The following is a 12,488-nucleotide window of genomic DNA, read 5'->3' as shown; positions in this document are numbered from 1 at the left end:
CGGTGCACTGTGGGACTTTTTAGGCAGCGAGCATTTCAGTGCACTGGAAGGATTTTGCGATTGAGAAAGCCGTTAAAATGGCAGACTCCCTGATCAGTGCCCTGACTACTGAACTAGGGAGCTGTTTGAGATGCACCCTCAGTGTTAATAGGTCCGATAGGTCATAGAACACTTTCAACTAGGCAATAACAAAGCAATTACTCCGTAAATAAGACAATCAAAAATATGTGTTCTGATTAAAATATAATTACACAACTAAGAGAATTACTTTATTAAATTAAAAATTATAGATACAATTCTGTATGCTTTTTTAAAAAGGAGAGTTTGCATCACTTAAATACTAAATATCATTGATCCTTGTAAAATAACACAGACAGGAAAAGGCTACAGATTAACTTTTTCTTGTCAAGCAACAGATCTGATATACAACTTGTGAAAACTGCCCAGAAATACTTGAACATTGAAAAGGGTATTGAGAACTCCTCTCATATGACTTAAAACAATATATCCATAAAGATTCATATGGCTGTAAAAGTACATAAAAATGTGAAAGTAAAATAAAGATATACAAAAGATTGTTCAAACACACAAAAAATGTTGTGAATTTTAAATTTCCTTAGGTTCACTATGGGCAATATTCATGCCCAATTTCCATTTTAATAATGCACCACATAAGCTTATAAACAGAAATCATAAATTCAACAATTCTCTGCATTTAAAAAAAAAACCCTAGTTCAATAGATAGTTCAAATCTAGAACATTACATTGAGTACATTACATCAAATGGTGAACCACCAATCACAGGCCACTTAAATTCATTCAGCTAAAAAGCTCCCCAATAATCAAATAATCTAATTCAAAACACCATTTATCTGTCTACAGCCCCAGCAGTCAGCTCACAACCAAACCTTTATTCTCTGCCTTGATCATGTGTTTTCCCCCAGTAAAGCTGCTCAGTCAAGTAACTTTTGGCAGTTTGACTATTATGTGCACTCAACTACACTGAATTTATTGTAAATAAATCTGATCAAATTCAACACAAAGTTCTTACTAAAAACATTCAACTTTAAGTTAAAAATAAATCAAGTGTAGTGTTAGTTCTGGCAGGTCACGTCAGTCAAGCTCGCATTAGCTGACTCTCATCTGATCCACATCTACCTATGGGAATATGACGCCTATCACAGCATTCATATATAAGGTCCATCAGTAATATCAGCATCTATCACATTGCTCAGGAGCTAATTACCCTCCTCCATCCCTAGCACCTCCTCTTGTCCAGTCAGGATTTGGCCTTCTGATTCCCCTTTGAATTTCTTGAATTATGAAGTACATTAAATTATTGAACATTAATGATATCTGCAATACATTTATGTTGTTTCTGTTCTGTTTACACTAGGGGGGTTATCGCTGTTCTCCCTGCTCTTATTCATGGCAGGCTGCATGGCTGCGCAGGGAGTTCTTGCCGAGAACAGAACCAACTTTAACGAAAATGGTCCTGACAGAACTTGCTTCCAGTCTCTTGTTAACATTCCATTACATTTGCATTCAACTAATTGTATCTGAAAGCAAATTCTTCAACAAAACAAAACAGTAATATTCATTGAGTCATCATAATATTGGTAAATATTGACTGTTAAATGAACAAAACAATACAGTGTGATATTTACCTAAAGAATGGGAAAAAAAAAAAAGAAAAAGAATAGGAGTGGCAATAGATTATGGAATTTGTTCACTTTTGAACTCCTTTACCATTTGATAAAGACAAGCCCTGCTAGTACACCATAGCCTAGTGCAAGAAACAGCACTTTCAGTAGTCTGTCGTGTTTATCCGCCAGCTCTTGTGAGAGGATCTCAAAGAACGTAATGAAGAGGAATGTGCCAGCTGCCAGGCCCTGGAGCACTACAGATATAATACTTTCTGTCCAGTGTTGGACCGTTTCAATACCCATGCCAATCCCAATGCCCAGAGGAATCATTAGGCTTACTGTTAAGCCCAGTTTACTGGCATCTCGTAAGGGGACTCCTGCCTTGGCTACATTAACCCCCAACGCCACAGATGCTAGTGTCTCGTGGATGGCCACTCCAATGAAGAGACTTCCAAGTTTAGCCCCATCGTCCTGAAGACCCAAAGCAAGACCCTCAAAGATAGAGTGAGCAGACAGTGCTAGCACTAGGCTAGCTAATCTCAATAGCCCAGCACGCTTCAGCTCAGAAGGGTTGAAGTGTCCGTGGTGATAAGAATGGTGCTGCTGGGCTCTGGCTGCACCCCGAGCGGGAGCAATGAATGGAGCATCATACTCTGAGTCGCTCCCCACTTCCGAGCCACCAGCATTAAATGTCTCTAGGTCGATAAACGAGGGCTTCTCCTTGCGAAAAGTAAGCACAGCCTGTTCCACAAATACGGTGAGGAGAAATCCAAGCATCATCATGGTCTCTGCCAGTGGGTACTGACTGGTGATCTTTACCTCTTTCAAAATGTCCTCAACCTAAAAGAAAAAAGGCAAGGTAACATGCAAAAACAGTAATTTGACTTCAATAAATCCCAGTGAACTTCCTGATGACAATTCTGTTTGTATAACTTACTTTGTTTACATAACAGATAGATGCAATCCTTAAGGGTCTTGAAGAGATAGTTTACCCAAAAAAATAAAATTCTGACATCATCTACTCACCCTCATCTTGTTTCAAACCCATATGATTTCATTTCTTCTGTGGAACATGAAAGGAAATTGTTAAAAAATGTATCTGCTCATTCCCCCCCTCATATCCCCCTGCCCTGCCCGATGAATTTACAATTAATGGGGACTGAAACTTTCAAGCTTTAAAAAGTATGGAAAGGCACCATAGAAGTGTCATAAATGTTTAATTTTGTCATATTGTCATATAAACTGCTTTTATGTCACTTTTGGTATCCTTTTTGAAACTTGGAGCCCTATAAATTGTAATTACATGGAAATGAGTGACCAGTACATTATTGAAAATGTCTCCTTTTGTGTTCCACTGAAAAAACAAACATCTTTGTAACAACCTGAAGGTGACTTTTTTTTTTTTTTTTTTTTTTTAGTTAACTGTTCCTTTAAGAACTAAAATCATGTTTGATAACATACCTTTTCTCTAATTGCTGGTAGAAGGGCATTGAAGCAGGTGGCCAGAAATACACCTCCTCCAAAAGAGTTGCTTAAAGCAACTACTCTTCTGTACCTTGTGACTTTATCATAGTCCATCTGCATCACCCTCACAGGAATAAGGATGCCCCCCAACATGAGGACAAACACCCCCAGCAGGCAGAGGATTTTAGCCACAGCTATCTCCATGCTGAGGAGATGGGCTGCGATCTCACTTCAGCAAACTATCTGGGCCTGAATTAAACACTGAGCAACCCAAATCCACTCTTCTTTCTAGGAAGCCTGAGGTCAGGTTATGGACAACATCCCTAAAATAAATTTTACGAACGTCAGTCCAGTTTCATCAAATATCGTAATATATGGGAAACATAATAATAATATAAGCAATTTCAAACCATTATTAGTATAACAGCCGTTATCAGGCATGTACAGTAGATTAATTCACACCTGTCAACAAATTTCTGTTGTTTATAAGGTGACTGACGAGGTCAGTGTTCACATTAGCATGCTAACTCTAATGAGCTGCTAGCTATCGAAGTAGAAAAAACCCTTTATATGGTGCATGTACTGAGAAAACATTAACGACAAAATACCACATTACGTTAAGATGTTCAAATCTGTTGCGTTTTAAGAATTTCTATTAATAAACGTCGTTTACGGCAGTTCCTTAGTTCAAATGCTTAGTGCTAACGTTAGTTAAACACTGCAAGCACATTACCTTTATATATTCCGTATTACTGGATTAAAAGGGCCGTCTTCGAACAGTTAAATTAAAACAAAAATAATACTTCATATACGTATGCATTAATTGAAACGTTTTACCCGTGTTTGTTCCGGTACTTCCTGCTACTGAAGCGCCTGTTCAGAAGCAGCGTCTCAAAACCCAGAGAACTGCCTAGCTAGTACGCGTTGCAAGCTGCAAGGCAACATTAAGTGCGTTCGAAACGCCATCCTTTTTAAATGCGAATATGAATTGCTAATATTTTGCTGACGCTAAGGGTGCAAAGAATGCTTGAATATTCCAAACGTTACTACAAAGCCACAAAATGCTGTCTACATAAGCAGCTTGATAATCTATATTTAGACAGTGATCTTACAAATGACAAGTTCTTCTAAATATAGGCTACACAAATCTCAATTTCCTTTGATTAAAAAAAAATACCAGGACAAATGAGGAGTCATTTTTGTTAAGTAACGTAATTGTAATTTTGACAAATCTCATTGGTTGCAAAAATGACTAGCAGTTATGAAACATGAAGCTTCAGCTACAAAAACACAAGTCTTATTTGAAATTTGACATTTAATTGTCAATGTTGAAATTGCACATGTTCCTTGCCAACCCCTTTCAGTTCAGACAGAGACTTGTCATTGGACAGATGAATCACTGAAGAGTTAAAACAGCAAACTGCATAATGTCCAAGTAGCAGCAATTCATTACAATCACAAAATGAATTATTACTTGGGAATATAGTGTTACCCCAGTGTGATATTTCATTTGATCAGACATTTCTTTGAGTCCAGTGCCCAAATACGATGTGCACATTGTGCACTGATGACTGCTACCAACAGGTAGGGCAATGTGGGGCAGTGGGAACACATGCAGTTTTTATAGATGAATAAACTTGGTCTTGTCCCTGGAGTTGTAGGAACAAGGTATATCTTAAAAAAGAAAAAGAAAAAAAGAAAAGAAAAGAAAAAAAAGTAGCCCATCTTCCACAGGTCCACCAGGTCAAGAGTTAAACTGCGCAAAATGAGGAGAAGTGATGTTAATTTCTGAACAGATATACTTTATATAATAAGCTGTTGTTTGAATATTTGTATAGCTAAACCACATAAACGTTTAAATATATATAAAACATCATATGGAAGTCTAAAACATTAAAAGCTTTGTTACAATCTTTTAAATGTCAATTTGTTTACATGAATACTTTTGAGTGATGAGTGGTACCATGAGGAGTGTCAGGGTTCGTCATTGCCAGCACTACTGGGAGGTCGACTGCGCATCTGACTCCTCAGCTGCTCGATAAGCTCAGGGTTCTGCTGCTGCATTTGCTGTGCAAACTGCTGACCACTGTCACATGACAGGAAAACACTAGGTCAGCCCCACTGAATATAACCGTGAACTTAGGAAGTGAAACGGTAATCTATGAAATAGAGCTGCATGATTCTGGATAAATTGAGAATTATGATTTTTGTTTAAAATAGAGATCATAATTCTCAATAGACAAAGAAACACAATAACATGTAATTTACTAGAGGAGAAGCCTCAAGTTTCTTTTAAAAGGAGATTTACTCTATTCTGATCGCTAGCAGACATCAGTGTTTATATCCGAACTATAACTTTTATTCCAGTATTTCTGTGATAACTTGAATTGTTGTAACACCGAAATACTGATACCTTGTGGTTGAAAATACTGTTTGTGAAGTCAATACAGATATGAATGTGTCAATGCAGATATGAATGAATGTAGACATAGCCAAATCGCTGTAATTTAGAAATGAGATTGCATGAGTGTTAAAGATTATTCATGTAGCTCTACTATGAAAATAGCAAGACAGTGGTGTTTAAACTTACGCCTGTATGAGGCTGGAGAGGTCACCACCACCTCCTGCTCCAGCTGTTGCTGTTGTTGCTGTTGTTGCTGCTGCTGCTGCTGCTGCTCCTGGCGAGGTGGCACCCCCCACAGGACCATAAGCCCCAGACATCATACCTGACATCCTACATGGGCAAAGAAAAAGCTGATATATTACTGCTGATGACACAAATTAATGTCAGTGCTAGGTTAGTACAACTATCCTGATATTATATATAAGAAAAAGGCCATTCTTGAAAAGAAAACCTTGTTAAATTGTTTGACATTTTATTACTATTTCTTAGAAAAAGTTACTCTTTAATATCTGAAAAATGTTTGCCCTCCAAATCAAAGTTGTGGTGTGACCAACAAAGTCACATGGACCACTAAAATACAGAAAAAAAGAAGAAGAAAAAAAAAAAAAATCAATATGCAGGAAATAAAAATATATTTAAAAACTCAAAATAATGATTAAGATACACAATCACATTTATTCAAGGAGTAAAGGCCAAGGACAATATCTATAACAATCAAGTTTTAATAATCGTTCTATTTCTATGACAATAGGGAAGCCCATACCACAACTAACGATAATGAGAGACGATATAATTGGAATCACTTTCAGAACATTTTTTTCCAGCTGATGAACAATAAAATAATTGAAAGCCAAATCAGAATCCACCCTACTTTAAAGAGCTCTAGCATTTAAAGCTGCAGATGATATTAACTACACACTGCAGTTACACTTAGGTGTATAATAAATGCTGTGCTTTAAGTTTTGTCTACTCACAGTTGTTGCACTTGCGGGTTGTTCATTAAATTAGATGCCTAAAGAGAGTGGAGAGTTAGTGATGAGCATAATTGAGCATTAATGATGAGCATTTCAGATATATTTCTACTCGCCATGTTCATGAAGCCAGGGTTACTCAGCAAACCAGCCAGGTCAACTCCACCCAAACCCCCTGCCTATCAATGACAAACACATGGACTTTAAGTTTCTCTATTTTACACAAATTGACAAAAACTGGCTGTTATCAGAGAGGCTCTGTGGACTCACTGGGCTGGACTGCGTTTCCTTCATCTTCTGTTCTGCTATTTGCAGGTTGACTTTATAGGTGTCATTGTCAGGGTCCAGCTCCAGGGCTTTTTTGTAGTAGCTCACAGCCTCTGAGTATTTGTTCAAACTTGCAAGAGCAAGCCTTGTTTTAAGCAAAAGAAATGAAAAGTAAATGCCACATATACATCGCTTAAAGGGATAGTTCACCCAAAAATAATAAAGGTATTTTGAAGCGAAGCAATGAGTTTTTGTAGTAAAAAAAAAAAAAAATCCATATTTAAAACTATAAATTCAAATAACTAGCTTACTACAGACGACTGTATGCATATTGCGCAAGTCGACTTTTGCCAAATGAGTAAATCTCTGGCGCGATAAATCACATAGGATGTAGGAGTAGCGTAAGCTTAGATCAAGGCTGCCAACTCTCACGCATTCAGCGTGAGACTCACGCAATTGACCCAAAGCCACACCCCCATATTCTCACGCAGACTCGTGCAGAAGTGAGGGGGGAAAAAAAAAAATCGCTCCGCATGATCTCGCAAAGCAACGCGCACAGACAGTGTACAGGGAGTTTTTTTGTGACAATTGTGAGGGAAATACACAATTTATTCCCATAAACTGTGTAGTCAGCCGTTCTCCCTCCCATCTGCACCGTGTGAATTGTGAACGCAGGCAGGTCAGTGAGTTAGAGGGCGCTCCGTGTCTCCGTCCAGTTTAGGCTAGTAACTAATAGGCCTAATATGCTGTTATATAGTTTATAGGGGTGTGACGAGATTTCTCGTCGAGGCGAAAAGTAGTCTGTGATGTTGCCATGACAGAGTGTTAGGATGATTAGGAAAGAATATGCCACCACTACGTTTACATACGCCTCCACTGTCATTTTGCTTTGTATTTAAATAAAAAAAACATTTAATTCAGTTGGATAACAGTCGCCGCCGCTCCATTTACAGAGTTAAGCGCGATCACGAAAGTGAAAGTAAACGCGAGCGCGCTTTCAAACGCGATTTCAATACCCCGCATTTGAAAGCAGCTCCCTGATGAATACAGATATCTCTCAATATGAAAGCTATTTTAGGCTGGGCAGTGTAGTTGTAACCATCTCTTAGCTCTGTATCAAAGAAAAATTGGTCTTATTTGCACTTTGAATATTGAGAGAGTGTGATTATGGTTGCACCTATTGTAAAGTGTTACCATAAAAATGAATAACAGTTTTCTCTTAATCTTATTAAGCACAAACAATAAGGTTTCATTTGTTAACATTAGTTAATGCACTGTGAACTATCGTGAACTAACAATGAATGACTATTTTTATTAACTAACATAAACAAAGATTAATAAATACTGTAGCAAATATATTTCTCATTGTTAGTTGATGTTGGTTAATACATTAATGTTAATAAATGAGACCTTATTGTAAAGTGTTACCATTTTTATTTATACTGTTTTTATCATATGATCAGTTTGTGGAAAGGAGTTCAATTAGGAGGTCAAAAGTTGTAGCTCATAAATCATGTACAGTAAGGTCTGAAGAGACAGAAATCATACAGAAGAGAAGTCAGTCACTTGAGTTTGTGGTAAAACCTTTTACAGTGCTTTTACTGCATATGATAATTCATACTCAGAAAGTAGAACTGAAATGACATTCATTACAAGATGATTAGTTAAAACATTTCAAATACAACTGCAGACTACTTTTTCTAGTCATGTTTTTCGCCATCTTGTCTCTTCTCGTGGACTCAATCTCGAGTCTCGTCTCGTGATACCTGTCGTCACAACCCTAATAGTTTATATAGAATTAAGTTAGCATTAGCAGAATTGTTTGTTTTGCAGCACTGAGCAGTTATTTTACATAACTTTATCATAAAAAAAACAGTACAAAAGCAAGCCACACCCCTCCATAAGCCCCTCCCCCATAACCAAAGCCCCCACCCCCCAAAATCTCACTCTAAGCTGAACTCAAAAGTTGGCAGCCCTGGCTTAGATGCCTCTTGCGGTTCAAACAAATAGGGTTGGGCAACAATGGATGAATGCTCTTATTTTTGCTTCACTACCATTGTAAAGCTTGGAAGAGCAAGGATATTTTTAAATATATCTCCGACTGTGTGAGTTTGAAAGAAGACAGTCATATACACCTAGGATGGCTTGGGGGTGACTAAATCTTTTTTTTTTTTTTTTCTCATTTTTGGGTGAACTAACCCTTTAATATCAGATTATTTTAAACCAGGGTATCTGCAGGGTTTTTAAATTGAAGGCTTTTCAAGACCTTTTTTAAAACCTGCACAAATAAAATTAAAACCATTCAGAACAAACCAATTCAATCACAAACTGCAAGTTTAAAATACACAAGACATGTTTTATTAAATATGAAGATGAAAATGGTTTATGCACCAATATATTAATACATCTGAATTAAAGGTTAAGCGCTATTAGATTTCACTGATACAATAACAATACATTTATAGAAACACAGATTGCATACTATTGTGCCAAGAGTATTAAAAAATAATTACAGAATGTATTTAATATTGTTCTTGGTCTTTCCTTCCTGTGACAGTTTAGCTCAGAGAGAAGAATTAAATGCATTGAACTGAATATTGAATTAAATGCCAGATACAGTTTTGTTTTGTAATCAAAATACCAATTATAACAAGAAAATATATTTTCTACATAATGCAGGATATTTTAAATGCTAATTCAAAGAGACAAGAGAGATAAAATATGCACTTTGATTCACATATGATTTGAGCGGTTTTGTCCAAATTTTCTGAAGAGAATCAATCGCTTGTTATGATGAATAGATTTAATTTAGGCTTTTTCTCGCATGTAAACATTAATCAGCGAACATAAGCAGAAGCTCAACCGAACCTGAATAACGCACAAGAACCTCTTCCGGAAGCTCAAACGTGCTGCATAACCAATGAGGTTCATTCTAGTGTGTTATGCAGCACGCTTGTGCTTCCAGAAGAGGTTTGTTCTTGTGCGTTATTCACGTTCAGTTGAGCTTCTGCTTATGTTCGCTGATCACAAGATCATCTTCATCTTATGGGTGTGGAATGACATGAGGGTGAGTAATTAATGACAAAATTTTAATATTGGGGTGAACTATCCCTTTAAATTTCTGAAAACTTTTTAAAGGACCTGCAGGAACTCTATAAATTGAAGTGCGAAGAAATAAATTTCTCTAGATGTGACCTTAACATTAAAAAATGCAAGTGACATCAATTGGCCTTAAATAATTTCTCAGAAAGTGTAAAAACTGAGCTGTACATTTTTACAGGAAAAAAAAATTTAAATTACCCCATCCGTCCATATGCTTTACTGTAGTTTGGATCGATTCCAATGGCACGTTCACAGTCTTGAACAGCTCCGGCATAGTTCCCCAGTTTGCTGTAAGCTGCAGCTCTAAAAGTAATAAAAAATAAATAAATAAAAACTATATATATACTGTCAAATATTAATTTAGCATCAAATATGGTAAACCCAGGTCACACATTTGAACTTCCATGTTTATTAATTATTATTATTAATAAATTAAAATAAAATGTAATAAACATATTTAAAACGTTTTAAATGTATGAAGTCAGGGACACATATGCAAGCGTATGCATCTAACATAATTTTTTTTTTCTTGCTAAACAGAATCATGAGCACATGAGCACTTTTCTGGTATGACAATTGCTCTGTGCATGGGGGAGAAGGACAAATAGCCTATCAAGCCTATTCAAGTCCATTACTGATGTACTACCAAATTTATCGTTTTAATGATCATTATTTGAAAAAAAAAAAAAAAAAAAAAAAAAAAAAATCCCATGTAACATTTATCATGTTACTTACCTATTAAATAATGAAAATACTACAGCATTAAAAAATTCTGATTTCATGAAATTGTGTAAGTACCTGTTGCAATAGTAGACAGCATTTTGAGGATTAAGCTGGATGGCTTTAGAATAGAACTCAACAGCTGCACTAAAGTTCTCTACCTTCATCTGATTGTTGCCTGAAGGAACATACATGCACACTTTCAGTGAGAGGACCATATAAAGCACCCTGAAATGTTAAAGGTGTGATGTTCTTACCATCTGTTTTAAGATGCTCTGCCTCTGCTAACTGCTCTTCTGAAGGTGAACCACTGGATGAACTGGTATTATCTTGTGTTGCATCAGTCTGCTGTGTATAACAATTAATGAGAGTGCATTCAGCACAATAAATAAACATTTCAAAACAACATGGTTTAGATGACATCCAAGAACAGCTTTTACCTGTTTAGTTGCTGAAGCAAATAATTCTGGCAGAGACTGACTGACTGCTAAGCTCTGGTCCTCTACAGAGATGCCAAATGCTGTCTCCAGGCACTGGATGGCAACTAGATAAATGGGCAAATTAGGACCTGTTAAATACAAACCAATAACATAACAGTGTCCACTGTCCAGCACTGATTCTAGCACTAATGTTTTACCTTCTAAGCTTTCTTGAGCATCTGATGTGAGACCCCCAGAGGACAGCTGATCATGGAGAAACTGGATAATGGAGAATGCAAGACGCTTTGTGTCTGCCATTCTGTCTTGAGGCTTGAACCTCACCAAATAAATTTGTGAAGGAAACCTAAGAAACAAAGACAAATGTTATTAGTACCAAAAACAACATTATAGACAGAAAGTATGATAATCGTTTGCAAACCAGTTTGACAAGAATGATAGACCTTTAGTTGATTGTGATCTAAATTCTAATGTTGCAAAGTATTTATTTAAGTTTTCACTGTTTAAAATGACATTTTGTAGGTTTAATCCTCTGACTAAACGTCTTCAGTTATCAACTCTTACGTTTGATTCAAATGATAAATAGTAGCCAATTTAAGATGCTTCAGATATGTAACCATTGCTGCGAACGTGTTAAACCTTTATATCAAAACAAAGTTATCATAAGACGGAATATTCTAGCACACACTAGCTATTAGCTCATGCTAACAGTTTCTATTGGTTTACAACGTGTGTGCTATTTCTGTTAGCATTAGCTTCAAAAGAGGATTTAATGAGGATTGAAAGCGAGCAAGCGCTCATGCGATTTAACATTAAAACAAAAGAGGATTTAATGAGGATTGAATTCTCGTGAGCGAGTTAACTCTCAACCCGTGTAAACTATGTATTTAGTCATTCACAGTTTTGGAACCGCACTCTGCTGTCGCTCCAATCTTCAATATACAACGATAAATATAAATAATATATTTCTTATTTGTCTACACCACAACTTTGTGACGCATAATCTTAAATGCGTCTTTAATTCACAAAGAGTTTGACTAAAGCGACAGAAGACACTGTAGCAGTTGTAAAAAAAAAAAAAAAAAAACGTATTGTGTTTTTTATGTACACACTTCTCAGAGTGAGTGATAATGTTAGCCATAATTGATCTAGAAGCAGGCCCGGATTAAGAACACAGCCAAGCAACACCAACCCAGTTGCCACAGTGCGTACCACGATTTTTTTTAATGCATTTTATATAAGCACAAGCACACTAAATATTCCATGTGCATTAACTCCAGATATGAACTCAAACAAACAGGTTGCAAGGCAAAAACATTTGTTCCGTAACTCTCAATGATTACTTTACCATGACTTTAAAGAGATAGTCACCCAAAATGAAAATTGTCATTACTTACATGTTACATGTTAACCAGACAGTTACGGCACATTCTCAAAAAACCCGTCTGTTAAACCTTCTTTAAAATATCTTCTTTTG

General features: G+C 36.5%; 2 protein-coding genes across 6 annotated transcripts; both read right to left on the bottom strand.

Moving 5' to 3' along the window:
- Nucleotides 1-230: 230 nt before the first annotated feature.
- LOC125245341 (zinc transporter ZIP3-like) lies at nt 231-4,266 on the bottom strand. 2 transcript variants are annotated; one of them, XM_048155888.1, is made up of 3 exons: nt 3,844-4,266; nt 3,108-3,433; nt 231-2,486 (listed from the first exon to the last, which is right to left on the bottom strand). In XM_048155888.1, the coding sequence occupies exons 2-3, from the start codon at nt 3,312-3,314 to the stop codon at nt 1,746-1,748; spliced, it is 948 nt and encodes a 315-aa protein (XP_048011845.1). In that variant the 5' UTR covers nt 3,315-3,433; nt 3,844-4,266; the 3' UTR covers nt 231-1,745. The 2 variants fall into 2 exon arrangements, with proteins under 2 accessions (XP_048011845.1, XP_048011846.1); XM_048155889.1 differs by having other exon boundaries at nt 3,948-4,266.
- Nucleotides 4,267-4,407: 141 nt separating this feature from the next.
- On the bottom strand, nt 4,408-11,376 carry sgta (small glutamine rich tetratricopeptide repeat co-chaperone alpha). 4 transcript variants are annotated; one of them, XM_048155881.1, is made up of 11 exons: nt 11,212-11,376; nt 11,015-11,118; nt 10,832-10,919; nt 10,653-10,752; nt 10,053-10,157; nt 6,756-6,897; nt 6,602-6,664; nt 6,489-6,526; nt 5,701-5,844; nt 5,074-5,196; nt 4,408-4,866 (listed from the first exon to the last, which is right to left on the bottom strand). In XM_048155881.1, exons 1-10 carry the CDS (start codon nt 11,309-11,311, stop codon nt 5,085-5,087), a joined length of 996 nt encoding a protein of 331 aa, XP_048011838.1. In that variant the 5' UTR covers nt 11,312-11,376; the 3' UTR covers nt 4,408-4,866; nt 5,074-5,084. The 4 variants fall into 4 exon arrangements, with proteins under 4 accessions (XP_048011838.1, XP_048011836.1, XP_048011837.1 ...); XM_048155879.1 differs by having other exon boundaries at nt 5,046-5,196; nt 10,832-10,922; nt 11,212-11,375; XM_048155880.1 differs by having other exon boundaries at nt 5,054-5,196; nt 10,832-10,922; nt 11,212-11,375.
- Between the last annotated feature and the right edge of the window lie 1,112 nt (nt 11,377-12,488).

This window comes from Megalobrama amblycephala, linkage group LG14, assembly GCF_018812025.1.
Source record: "Megalobrama amblycephala isolate DHTTF-2021 linkage group LG14, ASM1881202v1, whole genome shotgun sequence".
Classification (NCBI taxonomy): Eukaryota; Metazoa; Chordata; class Actinopteri; order Cypriniformes; family Xenocyprididae; genus Megalobrama; species Megalobrama amblycephala.
Note: the sequence above shows the minus strand (reverse complement) of the source record. Positions and strands in the feature narration are given on the sequence as shown.

Bases quoted from the DNA above. Each gene is read 5' to 3' on its own strand.
- sgta (XM_048155879.1), bottom strand. From the start codon at position 11,311: ATGGCAGACACAAAGCGTCTTGCATTCTCCATTATCCAGTTTCTCCAT. The intron at 10,753-10,831 runs GTAAGAACATCA...ATGTTCCTTCAG, and splicing joins AGAGCATCTTAAAACAGATG to GCAACAATCAGATGAAGGTA. The intron at 6,665-6,755 runs GTGAGTCCACAG...TGTCATTGATAG, and splicing joins AGGAAACGCAGTCCAGCCCA to GCAGGGGGTTTGGGTGGAGT.
- LOC125245341 (XM_048155888.1), bottom strand. From the start codon at position 3,314: ATGGAGATAGCTGTGGCTAAAATCCTCTGCCTGCTGGGGGTGTTTGTC. The intron at 2,487-3,107 runs GTATGTTATCAA...TTTTTCTTTTAG, and splicing joins TACCAGCAATTAGAGAAAAG to GTTGAGGACATTTTGAAAGA.